Source organism: Trifolium pratense, linkage group LG3, assembly GCF_020283565.1.
Source record: "Trifolium pratense cultivar HEN17-A07 linkage group LG3, ARS_RC_1.1, whole genome shotgun sequence".
In the NCBI taxonomy this organism is placed as follows: domain Eukaryota; kingdom Viridiplantae; phylum Streptophyta; class Magnoliopsida; order Fabales; family Fabaceae; genus Trifolium; species Trifolium pratense.
In genome coordinates this window covers 20,653,349-20,679,704 of record NC_060061.1, presented here as the reverse complement: position 1 = coordinate 20,679,704, position 26,356 = coordinate 20,653,349, and the positions used below count along the sequence as shown (strand labels likewise).

The following is a 26,356-nucleotide window of genomic DNA, read 5'->3' as shown; positions in this document are numbered from 1 at the left end:
CCTAATTCCTTAGGCGAAACTAATATTATCAAAAGCTTTAACGAACGTTATATTAACAATCATGCCAATTAATTCTATATTCCTATAGCAATTACGATTGACAAACAATTAATCTAGTTCCAGTATAAACCCTAGGGTCAATAGTGATTTATAACTTAAAATCAATTCGAAAGTGATCAATTAACGAAAAGCAATAAACACAAGATTAACTGAATAATTATAAGTTTTCATTGAATAAACTAGAACACGTAGTTACATGGCTCAGATAGTTTCAAAGAGAATCATCTATAATTCCTAATCTAATGAGATTAGTTACTCATAATAATAATTGACATAACAAGAGTTAAGAAAATTATACATGAATAACCGATGAAGACCGCGACGGCGAAACCCTGCGTTTCTTCCCTTGTTCACTGCTCGTCCCTTTTCTCTCTCTCAGGAAGTGATAATCCTAATCAATATAGCTGCTGCCTTTATATATGCATAAGAAAAGCCAAATCCCCTCCCTCACGTGACACATCGCATCCCACTAACTTGATTTAACTGACATGTCATTAAAATATTGGATTGTATCACTTTGCTTATGCTTTGATGACGTCACGTGCCGGTCCAATTGTAGAATCGCGCCATGAAGAAATAAGTGCCGCGACGCGAGAAAAACAGAAGATGCTTCATCCAAACTTCATTATTTTTTTAAGTATTTTTGTTCATTTTGGTCTTCTGTCTTCAAACTCTTGGATATGTCAATTTCTTCATAAATTCTTCTCTTTGACCATGCAATATTCCTAAAAACTAACTAAAATGTTGTAGAATTATAATTAAAATTAACAAATGACTAGATGTCATCACAGCCCCAAACTTGAATTGTTGCTTGTCCTCAAGTAACATGTCTGCCGAAACAAAAACTGTCAGTGAATTAACAAATTAATTTGAATGATAAAAATCTCATAAACCTTTTCTCTTCATCCGGCAATAGAACCACCGGTGTTAACTTCCGTGATCCTGCTCAATCAACACTTTGGCTTCCAAGAAATTTGGTCCAATGACCGTTCCACACAATGTTCAAAGTTCAACCTTATCTCTCACTCATCAATTCACTCAATTTGACAGGGTATTCACTCCATCAACATGCAAATGCTATTTTACCATAAGCTTGAAAAAAATTCTAAATGTCAATCAAAGTAAATACATCGCACACATTTTTGAGGTCTTGAGGGTTATAACTTGGCTTGGGTAAATGGTGGGATAATTTTAGGAAAAGTAGGCTAAATTGGAGTTAGGTATCCACTACTATTCCTTGTTGAAGCATTACCATTACCAGGGCTCAATTCATTGTTAATAAGGTACCTAGAGAACTTATCTTTCAATTTTTTTTTCTCTTTTTTTTTTTTTTAAGATGCCACTATTTTTCATGATTAATGGCTCTTTATTTTTTTGAAGAAAACTCAATTATTTTTGTGAGTCTCTTGTTATTATTATCATTATTTTTTAAGTTCTCTAGTACCCCTACCCCAAACTTAAGATGTTGCTAATTCCAAAAGCAACCCCAAACTTAAAATAATGCCATGACAAGAAAATTTAAAGCTTCTACCAAACTCCAAGGAGGGCAAACAGATAAAAATTTCAGGTCTAAAAGGCTTATAATTTGGTATGTCACCGAAAGAAACGGGAATTTTTTTTTTTTTTTTTTTAGGCTCAATTTGGTTTAGCAACGGATAAATAATAAACAGGGTAGCTTGAAAAGGCTCGGAGTACCAAACAAATGTGCCTCTATGTGTGTAAATGCAAAACCAATCAACAGTAGGGAATAGTCGCAAGTTCTAGAAAATATACAAAGCATGGATACACTCATAAGATGTGAAAGAAAAGGGTATACCATGGAATTTATTTGGCTCAATATGCTCACCAGCTGAGGTATCTGAAAGTTAAACTTGTACACCGTGCAAAACTCCATCTTTCCAATTCATCTCTTTGTCTCTTTAACCATCGCACTTTCATGAGCAGTCACACGTCTGTTATTCTTTTATGTGCAAGTCTAAGAGATTTTCATCATGCAAATTCAGGTATTAACACACTAACAATTCTGAAAAGACATAAAAACATTAAACTTGATAATAAACAAGACAACATAAAGATGAAACACAAGGGATTGTTAGCAAATGACATCATTGATAGTCTCTCTTTTTTGTTTTTTTTTTTTGTTATTTTTTTTTTTTTGACTAAAAATAAAGACTGAAATAAAACATACCGGATGGGTTGCCTCCCATCAAGCGCGTGTTTAACGTCCCGAGCTTGACGATCTACCCACCAATGTTAGGGTGGATACTTGATAGTTATTTCAACCTTCTCCTTCTTGGGGCATATATCATCCCTTTTAGAAACAAAGACCATATTTTCAAGTGTCAGCTTCCTAAACCTCTCCCACTTGTTCCTCCATTTTTTTCTTTTCTTTTTCAGAGGTGTTTTTGGAGTTTCCATAGGAGCTTTCATCTGTTTCATGCTTCCTCCCTTCTTTTTGTTTTCTTCAACAAGAACATTAACTTGCTCGATTGATCTAATTGGTGGCTCATCTTGAGCAATTTCCTCCTCTAACTCTTCAACTACACCAACCCGGTAACATTGAGGGTTTTCATTCTGATGACGCATAGACTCAAATACATTAAAAGTCACTTGTTCATTTTGAAACCTCAACATTAGCTCACCTAACTCCACATCTATCAATGCTCTACCGGTAGCCAAGAATGGTCTTCCCAACAATAAGGGGACTTCTGAGTCTTCATTCATATCAAGTATAACAAAATCGGCTGGAAAAAATAAATCATTAACTGTTACCAACACGTCTTCAAGAACTCCGTAGGGATACGTGATGGAGCGATCAGCCAATGTCAGAGTCATTTTTGTTGGCTTGGGTTCCCCACAATCAAGCTTCCTTACCATGGATAGCGGCATCAAATTAATACTAGCTCCTAAATCACAAAGAGCTCTTTCAACTTTTACCTTACCAATTGAACACGGAATAGTGAAACTCCCAGGGTCTTTCAACTTCGGGGGAAGCTTCCTTTGTAAAATTGCACTACACTCCTCAGGCAAGGCAACATTCTCGTCATCCCTAAGTTTCCTCTTACCTGACAAGAGATCTTTCATAAACTTGGCATATATTGGCATCTGCTCCAAAGCTTCACTGAAGGGAACATTAATTTGCAAATTTTTGAACACTTCTACGAACCTTTTGAATTGCCCTTCTTCCTTTTCTTTCTTTTTCTTAAGGTGAGGATATGGAAGCTTCACATAAGAAGGAATTACCTGCTCTTTCCCATGTTCCTTGAGAAGTTGGGCTTTGGTTTTTCTGAGCATCGAATCTGCATCAATTAATTTTTCTATCTTTTCGACTTCTCCCTCAGTGTTTCCCTTATTCTCATTCTCATTTTTTTCTTCCTCTAGTCTCTCATTTTTTTCGACTCCACCCTCTTTTTCTACTTCTCCATCATTTACAATCAACCACTCATTTTCTACTTCTCCCTCAGTTTCACTCTTTTTCTCTACTTCAGACTCTTTCATTTTCTCACTCTTTTTACTTACTACTGATGGTACAACTCTACTTCTCAACCCAATGGCATTACAACTCTCATTCCTTGGATTATCCAACGTGTTTCCAGCAAAACCCCCATTAGACTGAGCAGCCACCTGTTTTGATATTTGCCCAATTTGTGTTTCAAGATTTCGGATGGAAGCTTCATGATTTCTGTTGGATGTTTCTTGACTGGCTCTCATGGCTTCGAAGTTACTCTGAGTCATCTGCATGAACTTATTAATTGTTTCTTCCAAGGGAGATGATTTTCTAGATGGTGGATTTTGAGAGTTCCCTTGAGAAAAATTACCTTGATTACCCCACTGCAGATCAGGGTGATCTTTCCAACCTGGGTTATATGTGTTGGAATAAGGGTTATTTTTCTGATATCCTCCAGCATAATTAACTTCTCCAGCTTCAGGTGAACACATTCCATTAGCGTGTGGCCCGTGGCAAAAATCACATTTGACTTCCTGAACCTGACTTGCATTCACTTCTGCTAAAGACTTTGCAGCTAACTTTTTGTTTAATATCTCGATCTGGGCTAGTAGAGCTGTGTTTGTGTCGACTGCGATCACACCTCTCTTCCTGTCACTTTTGGAACGATACTCATTCATGCATATGTTCTCCACCAATTGTCTGACTTCATCCTCATTTTTATTTCTAATTGTACCTCCAGCTGAGGTATCTATAAGCATTCTGGATTGCATTCTCAGACCTCTGATAAATATCTGCATTTGTTCCATGTTGTCCAAAGAGTGATTCGGACATTTCCTCAATAACAATTTGAAATGCTCGTAGGCTTCATATAGAGACTCTGACTCGCCCTGTTCAAAATCAGTAATATCAGCCCTTCTTGCCAGAAACATATCATTAGTAAAATAACGCTCCAAAAATTTATCTTCGAGCTCTGTCCAAGTGTTTATGGTACCACTCGGAATACACTGCAACCAGTCTTTTGCTCTTCCCATCAAAGTAAACCCAAACAACCTGAGTTTAATTTGACTATCAGTGTAACCTTTAGGGCGACACATAGTACATGTCTCATAAAAGCGTTCCAGATGCTCCCATGGATCTCTGATTGCACTTCCATCAAATTGTTTATCCCTTAGCCCGGTGAGAACTATATTCTTGATGTCAAATGTCACAGGATTCGCCGGTTGGAACCCCATAGAAATTTGTCCTGCATCTGTTCTGCGACAATAGTCTCCCATGGTACGCCTAGGCGGCGGTGGTGGGTCATCGGCCATCGTGCCTTCTTCTTCAAACTGAGAACCTGTGTCTGATGGAATTCCTTTTGATACTTCAGCCAGCTCTTTCTCAGCTAACCGTGCTAACCGTACTGCTTTCCTGTTCGCCTTTGCAGTCTTCTCGATTTCAGAATAAAAAAGAAGCTATGTTGCAACTTTTTTACCTCGCATAAACAACAAGAAAATACCTCAATAGCACTGTTCAATATGAATAAATAAAGTATGATTTTTTTTATTTTTTATTTTTAAAAAAACTAAAAACAAGTAAATCCTAAATAAAACGAAATATCCTTGTTGAAATTAATCAACAATCCCCGGCAACGGCGCCAAAAACTTGATGACAATTTTAGCAAGTGAACTAAATTCGTCGTTAAGTAATAAAATTTATAAGATTCGTATCCACAGGGATTGTTCTTATTTTCAACTAGACAATTAAATTAAATTAGGATTAATAAATAAATTGCAAAGGGGGGTTTTCAGATTGATTTGTAGTAACAATGACAATAATTAAAATCGCAAGAAAATTGAAACGTGAACTTTTAATAGAGAAAGACGATTAGGAATTAATTTGAATCCTCTCTTTGTCCCTAACTGGTACTCTAGGTTCTAGTCCTCAACAATGAAATTCTTATAATTACGACAATATAACAAAGTAGACCGAGTCCAATTCCTTGGCTCATCAATCCCGTTTATCTAATAAAGTACCCTAATTCCTTAGGCGAAACTAATATTATCAAAAGCTTTAACGAACGTTATATTAACAATCATGCCAATTAATTCTATATTCCTATAGCAATTACGATTGACAAACAATTAATCTAGTTCCAGTATAAACCCTAGGGTCAATAGTGATTTATAACTTAAAATCAATTCGAAAGTGATCAATTAACGAAAAGCAATAAACACAAGATTAACTGAATAATTATAAGTTTTCATTGAATAAACTAGAACACGTAGTTACATGGCTCAGATAGTTTTAAAGAGAATCATCTATAATTCCTAATCTAATGAGATTAGTTACTCATAATAATAATTGACATAACAAGAGTTAAGAAAATTATACATGAATAACCGATGAAGACCGCGACGGCGAAACCCTGCGTTTCTTCCCTTGTTCACTGCTCGTCCCTTTTCTCTCTCTCAGGAAGTGATAATCCTAATCAATATAGCTGCTGCCTTTATATATGCATAAGAAAAGCCAAATCCCCTCCCTCACGTGACACATCGCATCCCACTAACTTGATTTAACTGACATGTCATTAAAATATTGGATTGTATCACTTTGCTTATGCTTTGATGACGTCACGTGCCGGTCCAATTGTAGAATCGCGCCATGAAGAAATAAGTGCCGCGACGCGAGAAAAACAGAAGATGCTTCATCCAAACTTCATTATTTTTTTAAGTATTTTTGTTCATTTTGGTCTTCTGTCTTCAAACTCTTGGATATGTCAATTTCTTCATAAATTCTTCTCTTTGACCATGCAATATTCCTAAAAACTAACTAAAATGTTGTAGAATTATAATTAAAATTAACAAATGACTAGATGTCATCACTTACTCAGAATTGTGTCGATGAAATCATTGATGAAATCAGGTAAAATATTGGAACCTGGTATATGTGTAGGAAAGGACCTTTGAATGAATGATAAGTCATCAAGTAACTCAGAAGTAGAATATACTAATTAATTTCCCATCTTTTTGGAGGTTAAGTCTGTCATATACTGGAAATACGACCTCATGTTGGTAAGCCAACCCAGACAACTCAGAAAGCGTAATAGTTGAAGCCAACAATGGAAATATAATCAAGCAAACACTAGCTACATGCATGTAGAGCATCATCACTGCATGACTGAGAGAGAAAAAGCAAACAACAAAGATATCATCATATCAGATTCAGACCAGTGTGAGTGTGTGTAATTCATTTGATACCTATGAAACATTGACATTTCTTGGATTAAGTGTGTCCTGGTGTCTGACACACATCAGTGTCATACATCAACAGAACAACGACACTTATGACTACATTCAACTATAATTTATGTCATTTTTGTTTTTCAAATTATCATCGGTGTCCGTGTGTTCATACCTATCATAGCTGTGAATGAATGAATTGTATAATTCTTATTACCATGGTCCAAGCCCAATTAGATAAGGTATTGAAATCATCGAAAGAAAGTCAACAAATGATGGGTGTTGATAAATCTTCCGAAATCAGTCAAATATTAGTAACTAAAGGTGGGCAGAGAAAGAATTATGGTGATCAATACGTAATGCAAGTGTTATTACTATGAAGAGTTTGGTCACATACAAATTAAATGTCCAAAATGTCATGGAAGATTTGCGAATACTAAAAGAGAAAACATAAAAGTTGAAGAGTGTTCCTTCTGCAAATGTTTTTGGTTATGATGATGATATTCTCCTTAGTGTAGATGAAGTTGATAACAAAGCGAAGAGATGTGAGACTTTGGATGAAGGGAAGATATGTTGTGCAAAAGTGGGTATTCATCCAAAAAGTCTCACATCGAGTAATTGGAAGGAAAAAAAAAGAAGATAGAATGTTATTATAAATATGAAAAGTTATATTAAATTTTGTAGCTTAAACGTGTTTCTCAACAAACAAACAAAAAAAATTACCATTCTGGATTTTAGAAGAAGGAGAGCAGAAAATGTATTTTATGAAATCTCAAATTTCAAAACACACACATTGAAAATATAAAATAGAGAGTTGAACGAGAGAGATTGATTGATTGTTTTTATTGTATAAGAGCAGGATAAAAAAAATTGTGTGAGAGATGATTTGTACATACATTGCTCTACGACTTGAAAATTTATTTTTGTGATTTAAAAATATGGAAGACTAGTTTTTCTTTCGTGTTTTCTAATCATAGTTGTTTAATTTTCTATCTTATTGCAGTGTTCATTTGGGTTAAATTGATAAATTAACTTCAATGCCTCAATTACAAATTCGATCAATAACTATCAATAACCTATGTCGTTCGTTGATGCAAAGTGCTTATTTCCACCTTAAGAAACAAGAGAGGAGGTAGATGACTAAAGTGAAAGGAGAATGCGAAAGTTTTTATTTAAAATGATCGAGGTTATCATATACATACATGTACTCCAAGTATTTATAGTTTCACCAAATACATCATATGAATTTAAAATGTAAAATTTTGCCTATAATTAATAAAGAACAGAAAGAGTAACTAAGACATTATGTTTAAGTGGTTAATGAGTTTCCTTTAAGATGAATCATTTTGAAGAACTCTGAATTATTGAAGCCTCTTCTCTTGAGAATCAGAGAGCTAATGCAAAATATCGTAGATAAATGTATACAATAAGAGAATAAATAGTTTCTAAAAAAAAAAGAGAGAACAAATAGTTAGATAAAGAATTTAGGCTACTCTTTAGGCTTTGGTTAACATGGAAGACTTGCTGATATCTATAACTATATATAAAAAGGATAGGTGAGTTTGGGATGGACTTTTCAATATACCTATTTTACCCTTGACTTAGTTTCACAACTTCCATTAACTAATCAATTTAAAAAAATAAAAAATAAATTCAAATCATAAAAATGTGAATAAATGACAAATGAGTTGCCTATACATGAATGATTACCAACTTAATACTACATCTATACTATATAAAAAGATAATACAAATATTTTTCTATAACTATATATAAAAAGGATAGGTGAGTTTGGGATGGACTTTTCAATATACCTATTTTACCCTTGACTTAGTTTCACAACTTCCATTAACTAATCAATTTAAAAAAATAAAAAATAAATTCAAATCATAAAAATGTGAATAAATGGCAAATGAGTTGCCTATACATGAATGATTACCAACTTAATACTACATCTATACTATATAAAAAGATAATACAAATATTTTTTGTGTCAATTTTTCATAATACCAACAATATCCTTATTTTTTTAGCAATAAAAATCTTTTATTAACAAATTCATCATAACATAAAACATTTTTTTGGACATAAGTTAGACACAGGCAGGCGCGGAACGCGCCTGTCTGGCCCGCTAGTTATTATAACGAATACAAATTTTATAAAATAAACCGTTGGATCGAAAGTTTATATTGTTTAGATCATTCATAATTTTTTTAAAAAAAAACCTGGAATCATTTGATAGGTTATTGAGACCAATCAAAATTAACGGTATTAAATAATTAAATAAAAACCCATAAACCGTTAATTTTGATGGATTTTGATAACATATCAAATGATTTTCGATTTTTTTAATAAAAAATATGAATGATTTATTCAATATAAACTTTCAATCCAACGGTCGATTTTATAAAATTCATATTTATTACGATAATATTGGTAACAGCATGTAATAGTTAAGTAACTTATAATAGCATTCGCCATTATCTAAACTGATCCTGTGATTCCTTTATCATCAGCAACAATATTTGCTATACAGCGTCTCTAGTTAGTTCCTCCATGTTTATGTTCCCACTTGACAAAGCACATGATTCTCCATTGATTTGGTTAGGACCATACACATACAAAATATCAATAAAAACATAAGGTCCACAACAACCACTTGGTTCTTCCACAGCCACACAAATACCAAATCAAACCCTACACAACCTGTTACTAATCAATACACGTAACTAACAAGATCTAATAAAAATAATATCCTTATCTTTTCATTCACACACTCACCAGTCAGTCACACTTCATTTTCAACGCTCCTAAATATTATTATTCATTCACATTTTTCTTTATTCTAAATCTCCTAGCTAATCTTTTTATACACCAACCATTACTTTTTCTCATTTTTGGGTTTGGAATATTATTATACAAGATAATTATTGGAAGAGAAGATGAAAATTCAGTGTGATGTTTGTGAGAAAGCTCCTGCTACGGTGATTTGTTGTGCAGATGAAGCTGCTTTGTGTGCTAAATGTGATGTTGAAGTTCATGCTGCTAATAAGCTTGCTAGCAAGCATCAAAGGCTTCTTCTTCAATGTTTATCTAACAAGCTTCCCAAATGTGATATTTGCCAAGTATGATTGCATGCATGTTTTTTCTTTTTTATCATTTTACCATTATTAAAAACTTCTTTAAAGTCTAATTTTTTATTTATTAAAATATTAATATTTTTGGGGCTTCATGGTGAATTTATTTTATAGCATATTGAATTTTGTAGGATATAATTATAAGATTAGGCTGAAATTTGATATTTTAATTAGTGTTTACATTTTTTTAATTTATTTTAAAATTGCAAATTATTTTAATAAAATTATGAAGCTTGAGAGTTAGGAATAAAGATTTCATTTGTATTATTGTACACACCTGATATATAATTTTATTTTGCACATGCATCTTCTATCTCTATATAGATTTTTGTAGAGATATTTTAGCAACTAAATAAAAATTGGTATAGTGCTATTATGTTATGACTTCATTGAATTCAGGTGTATGTGTATAGAAATTAATCTATTATGATTAGAATAAACGGAGAGAGGCTGACAATTTATTTTAATAATGTAAAAATTGAGGAACTATATCATCATTTATAGTTAGGGGAGGGCGAAATGTTAGTAGCAGCAGGATCATGAATCTCCTACATAGAATAGAACTCTTCCGTTGTCTCAACTTATACCATTGGACTATTCATTCGGAGACAAATCGGCCAAACCTAAACTAGATAGATCGAAAGTGTAATTAAACCCCTTGGAGATATAAAAAAGTACATTAGATTTAGCATGCAAGGATTATCGACTACACATAGTCGCATGTAGAACTGTTAGATCTAGAGAGAGGAAAATTATCTCTTTAAATCAATCTCGGTTCTACAAACCGCCACACCATTCAGTGGCTATAGAGGATCCAAATCCGAATTTTGCAATTTTCACCAAGAACTTGAATTGTGTGTAAAACAAGATTAGTTTATTTGTTATCGAAGTAAGTGTAATAGTTGAAATATTTGTTGAACATCGATGAGTTTACTAACTTTGTCTTTCATGTAACTATAGGATAAGCCAGCTTTCATATTTTGTGTTGAAGACAGAGCACTGTTCTGCAAAGACTGTGATGAACCAATTCATGTAGCTGGTAGTCTTTCAGCTAACCACCAGCGTTTCCTCGCTACTGGTATCCGCGTGGCTTTGGGTTCTAGTTGCACTAAAGACAATGAGAATAACCAAGTTGAACCATCTAATCCAGACACACAACAAGTTCCTGTCGAAGTTCCTCCTCAGCAAGTCCCTAGTTTCACATCATCTTGGGCTGTTGATGACTTGTTGGAATTTACTGACTTCAATTCACCAGACAAAGTAAGACATATTTATTTTTCACTATTGTAGTTGCATGCAGCTATATGCTCTAAGAAGTTCATTGCGATGAAGTTCACTTCAATGGTGCAGTATAAATGTTAGCTTTGTACACAATCAAGTGAACTGTCAAAACGGGCTACCGAGCCCTAAACGGGGCCGACCCGGATGGGCTTCGGGTTTTAGTGGACCGGGCCAAAAACCCATATTTAAATTCGGGCTTTTTTGGACGGGCTAAAAAGCCCTAAAAAATTCGGGCTAATATTTTAAGGCCCAAGCCCTACGATTATTCGGGCTAGCCCATTTTGATAGCTCTACAATCAAGCATTATTTTTTTGTTGATAACTAGCAGTAATAGGTTAACTTCTTTATAATACACTCCGACTCAGCTCACTTGATTCCTGTTTATATGAATTTTTGAGGTCTTGAATGAATACTTTGAACCATATTTGCATAATATTTCATTAAGGGCAATCGATGGTAAGAAGATTTATATCTTTCGCCTTAATGATTTGTTAACAGTCGCGTGTTTTTTACAACCGCCTTTATACCTTGTTTAAATATTAAGAACTTTTCTTTTCCTTCTTTACAGAAGCAATCTCTCGAGTTTGGAGAGCTTGAATGGTTATCAGATGCCGGTCTATTCAATGAACAATTTCCTCATGAAGGTTTAGCTGCGGCTGAAGTTCCTCAACTTTCTGTAACGCACGCTAACAATGTTGCTTCATACAAAGCACCTAAATCCTATATGTCTTACAAAAAGCCTAGGATTGAAGTCCGACATGAAGACGATGATGATGAGCACTTCACAGTGCCTGATCTCGGTTAAAAGCAGACGACCTTCCGGACTGTTCAAATCCATGAATCTGTAGATGGATATGAGTTTATATGCAGCAGACTTCTATAAAGATACTAAGTACTGAAAGTATGTTAACTAGCTGTGTGTAGTATCACATTTTAGGAGCTTCGAGTCAATTCGAAGTTTAGGGTTATAACCTAGAGGTCCTCTGCTCACACCTGTCATGCAAAATTAGCTGGTTTATGTTGTGTATGGTTGTTATCTTGAAGACCATTTTGGTCTAATTGCTACACTGAGGGCGTGTGGTATTGTATCGTTAGTTTGTGATATCAGAACTTCGAGAAATTGGTTGATTATCTTGATCTGTTCTTAAGGAACATAGAATAAAACTGTAATCTATAACATGGTTATCAAATTGCCAATAAAAATGTTTTTTTATTTAAGTAAAAAAAACAAGATAGATAACAAAATTAATTCATTTGAAGCATGTTTACCATCAGAAGTATTTGAACCCAAATGTTTAACATGGGTACATATATTCTCCATGGTTGCACATATCGGGTACGCCTTTCATCAGAAGTGTCGATGCTATCAGTGCAACCATGGAAGAAGTGTCGGTTGGGAAGTGTATGCATATGACCTTCTATTCCTCAAATAGTATTTGAAGCATTTCTCATGAAGAATAATTGTTTATAATAGCTATAAGTCATCAAAAAGTTGAATTTTTGCTGTCAAATAGACAAATGCCTAAGTTACTTGCACACATATTGTGTTGCCTTCAGTTACTTGCGGCTATCATACCAAAAATCTTTAGAAATAATAATGCTTCAAATCTTTGATATATAAGTTTCATACGTCAACAATATCACAATCAATCTTAAGTATGACTTTATAAATAGTTATGATCAAAGTCAAATATTTTTAATGCTCTAATGATTACAATTAATTGATGTGTACAATTTTTTTGCACCGACGGTGTATACATGAATTAAGTAAATCTCAAAAATCAACTATTCATTTTTTAAGACTTAATACATGAAGGCTAAACAAAACCCAAGTGTGAGAATTCCACCAAGAAACTAACAATGAGGAAACAACAAAGTCTTAACCACTTCATTTCTAACTAGGGAGAAATTTTCTCCACCTAACAGAAGTGCTCCTAAAGTCAGATTCTATTAACTTAAATCCAAAACAAATAGATGAATAATTGAGTTAGCTTCATTATTAAGATTGTACAATGTGATATTGTTATAGGGGAGGGGGAAATGTTTAGCAGCAAGGATCGAACCCTAGACCTTTTTAAAATCATTCAACGTCCCAACCCTTTACTAGTGAGCTACATCTTCGGGGACAAATTATGGATGTCTGATAAAGAATAACAATGGAGATTGGTATTTGGATTCTAATTTTGTTGTATGACTACTTGCTTGGCAGCTAAGCTATATGCCATTTTCACAGGTTCGAAGAATATCCTTCTTGAATGAGATTCTGCTACTACTACTTAGTTAGCTTTCTAGCTCTACAGTCAAAATTGGACCATTCCTTTTCATCTTACTAGTATTTGTTAAGGTAATTAGTGTGTAAATTTGTTAAGTTATTTTTTTCCCTTCTTACATCTTCGCAGTTAACAAAATCTTTACTAGTTGTTACTTACTATTAGTATTAACTACAAATTGATAATTGACATTCAGAGTAACCAAATGCCATCTTTTTGTATTTCTAAAGAAGCTAATAGAGAAACTCACATACGCGCAGTGCAAAGATGTTGAGAATTGCGAGTTCGAATCTGTATTCCAATCCATACAGTTTTTTATCATCTGAGTTGTACTTACAGAAAATGAAATGCATATTTTGAAAGACTGAAAGTATCGTGTTAGGAATACACAATGTTAGTAAAGATTTTGAAAGACCGAAATGAATATCATGACCAAAGTTTCATGTTAGTAAAGATTTAAAGACTGAGTACCATAGCTTTGAAACCACTGCCACACAATCAACACATTTGTTGATTAATCTTAGAATTCTACCTTTGATTGATGGGAATTGGATGATAATCCTAAGAGGACTTGAAATTCCTGTGCACATCAGTACATTCAAACACCTGCCAAATGGAATTACTACAAAGCTAAACAAATTGAGACGTTGCAGGATTGGTCTTTGTGTGTACAGCTGAAGAAAACTATATCATAAGTTTGTAAGAAAATGCTCACAACTATACAAGAGTTGTATGCTTTTGCCAAAATCAAAAACTTTGAAAGAATGTAAGGATATATATTAGAAGAAAACATGTGTAAGACTAGAATATAACTTTCTCAGATCAAAGAATTCAATGACACTAGAATATTGAAGAAAATGTATGACATATATTTTTCAAGCCTTCAGCAAAGTTATAATTATCTCAAGATTCATTCACATACCAATATTGAGGCCAAGTTTATGTAGTAAAATTGAATCATTTCACATAACTAGAAGGAACCTCATGAATATGAAGAAAAGAAAAGTCACTATTTGTGTGAACTGTGAACATCACAAAGTCCCACATCGTTTAGAACATAGAATATGTAAGTGTTTATAACCATGCAACACACAAATTAAATCGCCGAGTTGAGTAACAACAACTTGTGACCCAAGTGGGGGCAAAAAGGTGATGGAACATGGCTTTGGCTTGTCAGGTTGGGCTGAAGGATGCACTATGCTGGCTTGTCCACTCCAAGTTGAGAGTTGGCCCATGGGGTTTGGGCGAAGGCTCAGATCTCCTGGTCTCTAGAATGGAGGGAAACGCATGAGGCTGGCTTCACAGAGCAGTGAACACCTCCTGCTCTTGACAGTGGAGGGATAACAGGCTGCAGCTTTCTCAGCTCACATAGCTTGGTGAGCCTAGCCCATTGAACCATCACTTTTTTTGCTTTTGTCAACCACAGCAAATTCTTGCGGTGAATGTGCTTTGCAAGAATGTTAGTTGATGTAATAATCTGATACATTAATACTATATCGAGTATGAATATTCACAAAATTCAGTTGAGAAAAATTTAGATGTCTTTGAAGAAAAAGTTCACCCAGTTTTTTCGTTGATTTTCTTTTAACTAAATTTACCCCAATCTTGATAGCGTTACCCTAAAAAATGTGTGAAAATGATTGACGCCCATACCAAAAGTACAAGTTCACAACTCTTTATCATAAATTGTTATATTTGAGACAATAATTTTAATTGGTGTTAGTTTGACAAAAACAAAAGAAAACATATATATATATATATATATATATATATATATATATATGTAATAAAAAGCAACTCATTTTTTATTATTTATGTCAAACTAGCATTTAGATTATTAGATTGTAAAGACAAAATGTTTGTGATCTTACACTTCAAGAAAACGACTTCAATTGTCATGGTGTTAGGACACTTTAAGTACATGAATACGATGCCATAGAACTTGACATTGACACAAACTGGAAATATTGCAAAAAGAGACATAGTTCAATGGCCATTCATACAGTCTCGGATTCATTCATGAAAACCATAGCATCACAGCCATCACCGGACAAACTCTCCGCAAATGTTTCAGAAATTAGACTAAATTATTCGGTTGAATCAGTCAGTGACATAGCTGTTTCACTATCTATTATTACTTCAACAGGTTACATATCAATGACCCAAATTTTTTATTCAACTACTTTCAAAATTTGGAAGAAAACATTGCTTGGCGAACAAAAATCATGTGATCTTACATTGATGCAGAAAGGAAATAAAATAAAAGTAACAAAATTCCAAAAGATAAAACCCATCTTAAATTGATAGTAAAAAACTCCAGCAGAAAATTGTAAAGTTGAACAAAAATATATAAAGAAGAAAACAAAATGATATTTGTACTAAATTTCTATGCATCTTTGATAAGGCTGAGGACATCAGCTTCTGTGGGAAGAGCTGGAATTGCACCCTTTTTAGTAGTTGTAATTGCTCCACATGCATTTGCAAATTTGAGCACTTCCCTTAACTTTGCTTCATCCTGCAATTAAAAACATGAAAACAAATCAATCACTAAATATATCTATATAAATCACTTTCAGATTTTACGAAAACACTTTGATAATATTTGACGAGGGAGCTAAGGTAAAGGTTTATTAGGCATATAGCTGAACACTCACTTCAAGTATAGATTGATCATCTACAATCTTGCCCAACAGAGCTCCAACAAAGGAATCACCGGCACCGGTTGTGTCAACAGCGTTGACATGGAAAGCATCTACTGATCCTTTGAAATTCTGATTTGTACAAAAAAAAAGAAAAATTGTTAAAACTGATTGTATAATCAGAGCAACTTAACATACTTTCTAAAACATGTTATTTTAGTTAAGTCACACACTCATGACAAAATTAAAATCTAAATGCAGAAAGGGAATTTCAAATTATTAACATTTGTAGCAAGTTAATTTACCACGAGAAGTTCCCTGAGGCCATAGCACAATTGTGAATGTATCACGTAAGTTCATAGAGATGAAAAGTATATACAGAGTATATAGCAAGTCCCTTCGGAAACGAAAACAGAAAAACAAAACAAAGCATTTGTTGTGAGAGGGGGAAAAACACAGGAAACGTAAGGTGGGAAACAGAACCGCTCGTTAGACTACCTAGGCATAAGACGTTTTTGAATTGCCTTATTTGAACTTAACTGTCATTCGCAGTTCAGCACATATGAGACTGTGTATGAGAAGTTACGGAGGCATAAATTGTTTTCAGATTATTGAAATAAACTCTTCAAAATAGCTTATATGAAAATAATTTAACTTTATTTTATCTTTTGTTTGAGAAATACTAATAGTTTACACATAAACAGAGTTATATGATAAGCATTTATCTAAAAACACTAATTAGGCTGATTATCTACACAGAGCCAACATCGGAAACTAACCAAACATCAACTAGAGAACTACTATACCATACATAAGTTAAGAGTGAAAGATAAAAAAAGAGCCGACAAGTTATACAATGAAGATTGATAAAACAAAAGGAATAAGTAAAATTGAAGATTAGGCATTTTACCTTGGTATAGTATCTGGAACCATTTTCTCCAAGAGTGACAAGAAGCAACTTCAAATTAGGGTGCCACAAGGAGAGAGCAGACTCATCATCAATTTTATCACTCCCTGTTAGAAATTCCAGCTCCACATCACTGACCTTGATCAAATCAGCCTTGTCCCATATACTGAGTATTTGCTTACGGGCTTCCTCTGGTGAGGGCCACAAAGGTAGCCGGAGGTTAGGATCATAAGAGAGTAAGCACCCTGCATCCTTTGCAACTTCCATTGCCTTCAGATGTGCGGATCTGCATGGCTCCACGATCAAGCTTATTGATCCATAATGGAATACTTTTGCCTGGAAAAAAATATATTTTCTCAATTTAATTCAAATGCAAATTTTCAACCACATTAAGAAATAAAATGGAGAATGGAAGGCAAGTTTTTTACACTAACTGACATAATTAGAGTATTTGACTGACCCTAATAGGCGCCCCATCCTAGGGTATCATCACTATTGTAGGCCCTTTATAGTCAAACCTCAAGTCGGACGGTACATCCATTTTTTTTATACGGGATTAGACAACTCTAAAAACCGAACTTAAGTTTTCTTGAGAGAGTGATCTTACAAAATTATCCCTATACCCAACACCATTTTGGTACATAAGGCAAGACTTTGATCATGCATACTACTAATCCGCGCTTGAGAAAGGCGTCTAAAAATTCATCTTTTCTAAAATATAAGCACAAAATTACTAGCTATAAAGTGTTAACTGTGGTCTTATTATTCTTTTTGGCTATATAGACAATGTAGCAAGAAAGCACCACATGAAACTCACAAGTTCCAATTCAAGTGAAATACTACTTACATTGTCAATCAAGCTACCCATTGTGACCCTTCAAATTATTTTATTTTTGAAAACCATTGTGGCTCTTCATTTAAATGCAAAGATAAATGACAATTTTATTTTAATTTTTGGCTCAAGATAAACAATAAACAAAAATGCTAACAAGTACTCTTAGAACACTTATGAAATCAAATATAATACTACCCCCTCTAGTTCTTAATACAAGAGAAAACTGACATTTAGATATATTTGATAACTAATATATATGACTTATGATATAGGCTAGATACATTAGTAATTCAATGTATAAGTACATTTTCTTTTATATTAAGGTCTAGAGATTGTAGTAATATTTTGGCAGCTATGGAGCAGTTTTTTCAATACAGAACTTATTTTTTTCTTCCTAACATACCCTTATTATAAATTATAAAAAAGTATACTCAAAGATATTTTGAACACACACCAAAGGTCAAAGTAGACGATGGCAACACAACAGTACTTCCAGTCCAAGAAAGTTCTAACCCCATCCCCTCATAGAGCGTGAACGTCACGAGAATCTAATATTTCTTTATTTATTTATTAAAAAAATGCACTGTGGGACCCAAAAAGTGTCAACCGAAGATGATGAGCAAGTATATCACGTGAGCACCTCACGTGACAAAGACACCACCCGCCCCTATCAGCTTTTCCGATACAATAATAATGAAAAGGAAAAAAAAAATATTACTGTATATAATTTTTGACAAAATATTTTTGTAATAATGCTGAATTATTCTTAAAAAAAAAAAAAAAAACTTAAAGCTTATAAATTTTTCTTGTAAACTCTTAAAAATTAATTAATGATAATTACTGTCAAAATAAATTATTTTATGATAATTATGCGTTTTTTTTTTTGGTACAGAATTATGCGTTTGAGAAAAGGGAAAATTATATAATTTTAATTACAAAAATTATTTTATACGTTATATTGGTGTATCTAGATCCATGCCGGGACCCACCGCATGGAAGCAGAGTCAGCAATATCCAATGAGACACGCGCGTGAACATAATCATATAGAAATTGATAACTACAATATCAAATTTTCCAGAAAACGAATAAGGAAAAAAAAAATCGAAAAGAAAATTGAGAGAGGAAAATTTGCATACAGATCTGATGAGTTCAAGATTGAGATCTTCAGGTGTAAGAAGCATATCAGCACTAGGATTTCTGTAAAACATGAACTCACGCTCTCCATCAGCGCGTAAGGTGACGAAAGCGAGTGCAGTACGAGCGCCTTTATCGAAGTTTATACCATCGGCTCTAACGTTGTTCTCTTTCAAGATCCCGGCGAGCATGTGACCGAATTCATCATCGCCGAGTTTTCCGACGAAGGCTGATTTACCGCCGAGTCGTGAAACGGCGATCGCGACGTTAGCTGGAGCGCCACCGGGTGCTTTCAGGAAACCGGGAGCTTCGGCGAGGGAGACGCCGGAGACGGTGGGGACGAAGTCGATTAGCATCTCGCCGAAACTGACGATTAGACCTTCGCCGGTGGCGGGGAGGAGGGAAGTGTTTGAGGCCATTGGTTTGGTTTGGTTTGAGAGAAAAGAGAGAGAGTGATTTGAATTGCAGAGTGAGAAAGAAGAGATAGTTGAGGTGAGTGATTAGGTGAAGTACTTATATAGGAAAAGAGTGATTATAATAAGATTAGGATGAAATTACTTTGATTATTATTGAGGTTAGGATAAGTTAATTTGAAGTCATCCGGTTTCTTTTTGGTAAATATTCTTTTTCTTCGGGAAAAAGAAAATTTGTTATTGCTAAGCTTTTTTGTCAAGATTCTTGTTTTTTTTGGTTACAAGTCAAGATTCTTGTTGTTCGTAAACATCTTATTTGGATATTCATTCATATAAACTTTTTATTTGGATATATACATGATATATTGTTGAGGTGGATTAACTTTACACATAACTTTTTTAATATAAAAAGATTAATAAATACAATCTCTTAAAATTATCCATATCAACATATGTACGATGTTTATCGAGATGTTTTTTTTTTATAAATATCAAAATTTTACCTTGATTTTAATTGATATGTGATTTTCGGTTCTTGATGAGAAGGGGGAGGAAGAAGATCTTTCTGAGGAGGAGTTGGTGGAACTTCATGGGGTCTCGTCTGATATTCACTCGTTGTCGAGGTTACACGCTAGCATCAGTTGGCAACAATCTCGTTCGCTGTGGCTTAAGGAAGGTGATGCCAATTCGAAGTTTTTCCATTCGGTTTTAGCGGAGCGTCGTCGTAGGAATGTTATGTCCGTTATTAAGGTGAATGGGGTTAATATAGAGGGTGTGATCCCTATCAGACAGGCCGTGTTTTCACACTTTGAGTCGCACTTCAAGACACCTAATGTGGAGAGGCCTAGGGTTGATGACCTTCAGTTTAAAAGGTTGACCCAGACGGAGAGTGCTGGTTTAACCAAACCTTTCACTGAAGCTGAGGTGAAGTCAGCTGTATGGGATTGCGACAGTTATAAAAGTCCTGGCCCTGACGGGATTAATTTTGGGTTTATTAAAGATTTCTGGGCTGAACTTCGGGGTGACATTATGCGATTTCTTGCTGATTTTCATCGTAATGGCAAGCTGACTAAGGGTGTAAATTCTACTTTCGTTGCTTTGATCCCTAAAATTGATAGTCCCCAAGGGTTAAACGACTTTCGACCTATTTCGCTTGTCGGAAGCTTGTATAAAATTCTGGCGAAGGTTTTAGCGAATAGGTTGCGCATAGTGATAGGTAGTGTCATTTCCGAATCTCAGTCGGCGTTTGTGAAGGATAGACAAATCCTCGATGGTATTCTTATTGCAAATGAGGTGGTGGATGAGGCGCGGAAGTTTAAGAAGGATCTAATGTTGTTTAAGGTAGATTTTGAGAAGGCTTATGATTCCGTGGACTTGGGCTATTTGGATGATGTAATGGGGAGAATGTCTTTTCCAGTCCTGTGGAGGAAGTGGATTCGAGAGTGTGTTTGTACGGCTTCGGCGTCTGTGTTAGTCAATGGTAGCCCGACTGATGAATTCCCTCTTCAGCGTGGGCTTAGGCAAGGTGATCCGCTATCCCCTTTTCTATTTTTACTGGCTGCTGAGGGACTGAATGTGCTTATGGAGGCGATGATAGCGAATAATTTGTTTACGGGATACAGTGTTGGTGAGCAGGGTTCGATGACGGTTTCACACCTTCAGTTTGCAGATGACACTCTTTTGCTGGGGGTTAAAAGTTGGGCTAATGTTAGGGCTTTGCGAGCTGTCCTTGTGCTTTTTGAGACTATGTCGGGCTTGAAAGTTAACTTTCATAAAAGCATGTTGGTTGGGGTTAATATTCCTGATTCCTGGTTAGGCGAAGCTGCGTCTGTTCTGTGTTGTAGAGTGGGAAAGATTCCTTTCCTTTATCTGGGTCTTCAGATTGGGGGTGATCCGAGACGTTTGAGTTTCTGGGAACCGATGTTGTTTCGTATAAAGAATAGATTATCTGGGTGGAAGAGTCGTTTCTTGTCTTTTGGTGGTCGTCTGGTTCTGCTAAAGTCTGTTTTGACCTCTCTACCTGTCTACACTCTTTCCTTCTTCAAAGCTCCCTCAGGTACTATTTCCTCTATTGAATCTATTTTTATTAAATTCTTTTGGGGGGGGTTGTGAGGATTCTAGGAAAATTTCTTGGGTTGATTGGAAATCTATTTGCTTAAGTAAGGAGAGTGGAGGTTTGGGGGTTAGGCGGTTGAGGGAGTTTAACCAGTCTCTTTTAGGGAAATGGTGTTGGAGGATGTTAGTGGACAGAGAGGGGTTGTGGTTTAGAGTGTTGGCAGCTCGTTATGGGATTGAGGGAGGTAGACTTCGAGATGGAGGCAGGAGAGGGTCGTCGTGGTGGAGGGAGATATCGCGTATTAGGGATGGAGGGAGTGAGATAGGGGGCAGGTGGTTTCAGGAGCAGGTTGTGAAGAGGGTGGGGGACGGGTCAGACACTTTTTTCTGGACCGATCCCTGGGTGGATGAGATTCCTTTGTGTCAGCGGTTTGGGCGCCTGTTTGAGTTGGCTGAGACCAAACTGCGTACGGTGGCAGAGATGTTTGCTTTAGGGTGGGGTGAGGGAGGCGAGGCGTGGGTGTGGCGGAGGCAGCTGAGGGCATGGGAGGAGGAGATGCTGAGGGAGTGTCAGTCTTTACTTCTTAACATTTTATTGCAGGCTCATTCTACTGATAGGTGGCAGTGGCGTCCTGATCCGGACACGGGTTACTCTGTTAGAGGAGCATATCAGCTTCTCACCTCACATATTTCGGTTACTATGGATGACGCGGATAACCTCATTTGGCATCCTCAGGTTCCTTTGAAGGTTTCCATCTTAGCTTGGCGTTTATTGCGTGACAGGTTGCCTACGAAAGTAAACCTGGTTACTCGAGGTGTTTTATCTTCTACAGCTCACTCATGCATTTTTGGATGTGGAGAGACCGAGTCAGCCCATCACTTATTCATCTCTTGCAGTACTGTTGGTTCTCTCTGGGATTTAGTGCGTTCGTGGATTGGTATTCCTTTGGTGGGTTTTACTACTTTGCGTGACCATTTTGTTCAGTTTGTATCTTCAGCAGGTGGCTCTCGCGCGCGTCGTTCATTTTTACAGCTCATTTGGCTTGCTTGCGTTTGGGTTGTATGGACGGAGCGAAACCATCGATTGTTCACAGGATAGGATCAGCAGATACACCCCATATTTTGTTGGACAAGATCAAGCTTTTCTCTTTTAGGTGGTTGAAGACGACGAGTGTTACGTTATCTTATAACTACCATAGCTGGTGGTCTAGTCCTATGATTTGTTTGGGCTTTGTATGATTGGTTTATGATTCTGTTTCTATGACTCTTTGTAAACTTTTGTAGTCTATCTTGGCACGTCTTGTGCTGGGAAGGCTGATGTGGTCATATATCTCATTTTAGCTTTTTCAAAAAAAATTTTATAAAGAAATAAAGACATTTTTTTTAAGGAATAAAGAAATAAAGACATGTTTTATCAAAAAATAAATATCTTTCTTGACATTTTGACTAAGATCAAGTATATATGTTCTTATCGGTTTAAATAGTTTTTAAAAAAAGAAGTTTCCAAAAAAAGTAGGCTTAAATGCAGTTTTACCCCTCCTATTTTGAAAAATGCGGAATTTTACCCCCCTATTTTAAAATGCGGAATTTTACCCCCCTCTATTTTATAATTTGTTGGATTTTGCCCCCCACCAAAATTTTGCACAAAATCTGCTTCTGAGCCTCAAGTTCAAAGCTACGCACAGAACTCAATTTGGATCAATAATTCACCAAACTGGTACCTAAACGACCGCAATCGAGTTAGTTTTCCACAGAATCAAACTCCACTAAATTTGGAGTTACAAAGAGAGATTAATTACTGTTTTAGTGAAGGTCTGTTCAAATTAATTATCGTATGAAACTACTACTGGTATTCTCGTCATTCCTCTCACCTTGTAGCTCATTTTTTAATACTATTTACATGTATGGAAATCTAACGAAATTACCCTTGTTGGCATTTCAATTTCGTCGAATTTGGAGTTACGATGTGTTCGGTAGACGATGTTGAATTTGAAGATCACAAGTAGATTTCTGCAGAATTAGTAATTGGACAGACCTTCACGAAAACGGTAATTAATCTCTCTCTGTAACTCCAAATTTATTGGGGTTTGATTCTGTGGAAAGCTAACTCGATTACGGTCATTTCGGTAGCCATTTGGTGAATTATGGATCCAAATTGAGTTGTATGAAAAGCTTTGAAGTTGTGACTCGAAAGCAGATTTTTTGCAGAATTTTGGGGACATACCTTCACTAAAACGGTAATTAATCTCTCTTTGTAACTCCAAATTCAGTGGGGTTTGATTATGTGGAAAGATAACTCGATTACGGTCATTTCGGTATCCTTTTGGTAAATTATTGATCAAAATTGAGTTGTGTGCGAAGCTTTAAAGTTGTGACTGGAAAGCAGAATTTTAGGGGGGGCAAAAACCAACAAATTATAAAACAGGGGGTAAAAGTCCGCGTTTTAAAACAGGGGGGGTAAAATTCCGATTTAATCAAAACAGGGGGGGCAAAACTGCATTTAAGCAAAAAAAAGTAAAATAATTATTAAATATAATCTCGTAATACTATTTTTATTTTATTTTTGCAGATTTAATAATTAATTTTTAAATAACTCAAATATTTATCGGAGTATAATGTTTTTTCTAAAATAGGTAGTGATTAACAATTATGGCATGTTTGTATTTAATTATTTTTGAACTTATGTGAAATAGCTTATGCAGATAAATAAATTTTAATGTAATTTTATAAAGTTTTCAAGGTAATTTATGATAAAAATATCTTATAAAGATACAATTTTTGTCGGCAAAAACTTATGAATTAACACAAAGTTTATTTATTTGCATAAATTATTTTCAAAAGCTCAAAAATAAGTCAAATTCAAATGGACGTTTAGTATTATTAGTTTTTGCTGTTGGTGAAAATTGAACCTCTAGCCTCTTTATCACTTTATTCTTTTATATCATCCACTCCAACTTCCAAGTGATCATAGAATAGTGACCCCCCTCTGGATTCCGTAGAAATTTCATGCAGTTTCACGGGATATTAGATCACATGTACAACCTTCCATTTCAGATCGGACGGTTCTGATCTTACACACAATTTTATGCATAAAAACAATCTCAGCCTTCGATTCAAGATCGTACGGCCCAGATTCATTTACATGAAAACAATGTGTAACTTTACAGCATCAAATCTGATTTTGTGATCCTTATGACTCACAAAATTGAGTATAATGTTTTTCGAGTAATCAGTCATTTAGTTCCTAAACTATCATTCTCTCACCAACTTAGTCCTTGAACTATTAAAATCAACTAAAAGATCCCCAAACTATATTCACAGCCATCAATTTAGTCCCTTAGTTAACTTTTCCATTAAGTGACCGTTAATACTCCCTAAACTATTAAAATACTTCAATTTAGTCCCTAAACTATCTTGAAAAATAACAAAATAGTCCCTAAATTATCATCATAAAAAACTACAAAATCATCCTTAAATGTTTAAAAAACAAACAAAAGCTTATGTAGAAGAAACAGAGCAACAACCGAAGCATGTTGAAAAAACGCAAAACAGCATAAACTTCAAAGGGATAAAACAAAATCATAAACCCTTACAAGTTTATAAAAATGAGAACATAAACCAGATCAGTTTTTAGCGGTGGCTAGAGATTTTCGTTGCGAGAAACACATTTTTGCCGGAGAGAAGAATGGTTGGCAGCGAACACGGTGGTTGGCGGCAATGTTTTAAGAACCGGACCGGAGGTCGAACCGTTGTGACCTCCGGTTCAAGGTTCAACCGGTCGGATCGGTTCAACCGTTATTAAACCGTTTACATTAAACCGTTCATATAATTTTGAAGTTTGAACTTATTTTACCATAAAAAAATAAAAATAAAAAATCTTGTACTTGTTTTATATATGGAAATCTAAAGATTTTTTTCTTAAAAAAAATAAATCACATTGGGCTTTTTTAAAAAACTTCTAACTTTCTATGGCCCAAATTTACTTCTATATATATATATTATAATAACACACTAGTAACACAAACCCTAAAAAACTAAAATAGATGCACAGCACAGCTGCCTCCCCCCTTTTCTCTCTTCATGTGTTTTTTTTTTTCTTTTCAAGGAGAATGGATTACTAGTTTTTGATTTATTCATGTTATGCCATTGTTATTGTTTTGTTGTTTCTTGTGTACCTCTCATTTCTTCTTCTTCTTCTTCTTCTTCTTCTTCTTCTTCTTCTTCTTCTTCTTCTTCTTCTTCTTCTTCTTCTTCTTCTTCTTCTTCATTCCTTGTGTTCCATAAATAAACTTCCCTCTTTGTTCATGAAAAATTTGGAAGAAAATGGAAAAATTAAGGGTACATTTTTTTTACACAGGAAAAGTTAATACTTACTAACGATGAAAAAAATGAAAAAAGTGAGCATTTGTTTGAAACTGAAATTAAAAAAAAAATAGAAAATGTTTCAATTCCATGTTTAGCGTTTCCGGTGAAAAGAAAAATGAAAACTGAAAGGAAAAAAAAATGAAAAATTCGTTTTTTTAAAATTGAGTGAGAACCGGCCGGTTTTCTAGAACCGTGACCGGTTCACCGGTTTGGACGGTTCCCACCGGTTCATAACGGTTTTTTACCGGTTTCACTGACTACCGGTTTTGGCCTTTCTTTCGGACCGGTGTTGTGTCCGGTTCACGGTCGAACCGGTCGAACCGGCCGGTCCGGTCCGGTTCTTAAAACATTGGTTGGCGGTGAGGATTTAGAAGTTTCTGTCGAAGCATGTGGCAGAAGAAAATATAATAATATTTTAGGGTTTTATAGAATAGTTAACAGAAAAGTTAACCGATGACTAAATTGATGGATGAAAAATAGTTTATGGACCTTTTAGTTGGTTTTAATAGTTTAGGGACTAAGTTGGTGAGAGAGTGGTAGTTTAGGGATTAAATTGACTGATTACTCAATGTTTTTTCTTATGACAAAAT

At 35.0% G+C, this 26,356-nt stretch overlaps 3 protein-coding genes across 3 annotated transcripts; 1 reads left to right on the top strand and 2 right to left on the bottom strand.

Moving 5' to 3' along the window:
* Nucleotides 1-1,693: 1,693 nt before the first annotated feature.
* Nucleotides 1,694-4,818, bottom strand: LOC123914743. Its single transcript, XM_045965920.1, has 2 exons — nt 2,249-4,818; nt 1,694-2,035 (listed from the first exon to the last, which is right to left on the bottom strand). Exon 1 carries the CDS (start codon nt 4,816-4,818, stop codon nt 2,314-2,316), a length of 2,505 nt encoding a protein of 834 aa, XP_045821876.1. The 3' UTR covers nt 1,694-2,035; nt 2,249-2,313.
* Nucleotides 4,819-9,226: 4,408 nt separating this feature from the next.
* Nucleotides 9,227-12,278, top strand: LOC123915790 (B-box zinc finger protein 24). Its single transcript, XM_045967030.1, has 3 exons — nt 9,227-9,854; nt 10,827-11,126; nt 11,716-12,278. The coding sequence occupies exons 1-3, from the start codon at nt 9,672-9,674 to the stop codon at nt 11,950-11,952; spliced, it is 720 nt and encodes a 239-aa protein (XP_045822986.1). The 5' UTR covers nt 9,227-9,671; the 3' UTR covers nt 11,953-12,278.
* A 3,413-nt stretch (nt 12,279-15,691) lies between these two features.
* Nucleotides 15,692-19,721, bottom strand: LOC123916256 (probable fructokinase-4). The gene is made up of 4 exons (XM_045967671.1): nt 18,936-19,721; nt 16,967-17,299; nt 16,072-16,188; nt 15,692-15,932 (listed from the first exon to the last, which is right to left on the bottom strand). The coding sequence occupies exons 1-4, from the start codon at nt 19,350-19,352 to the stop codon at nt 15,804-15,806; spliced, it is 996 nt and encodes a 331-aa protein (XP_045823627.1). The 5' UTR covers nt 19,353-19,721; the 3' UTR covers nt 15,692-15,803.
* Nucleotides 19,722-26,356: the final 6,635 nt, after the last annotated feature.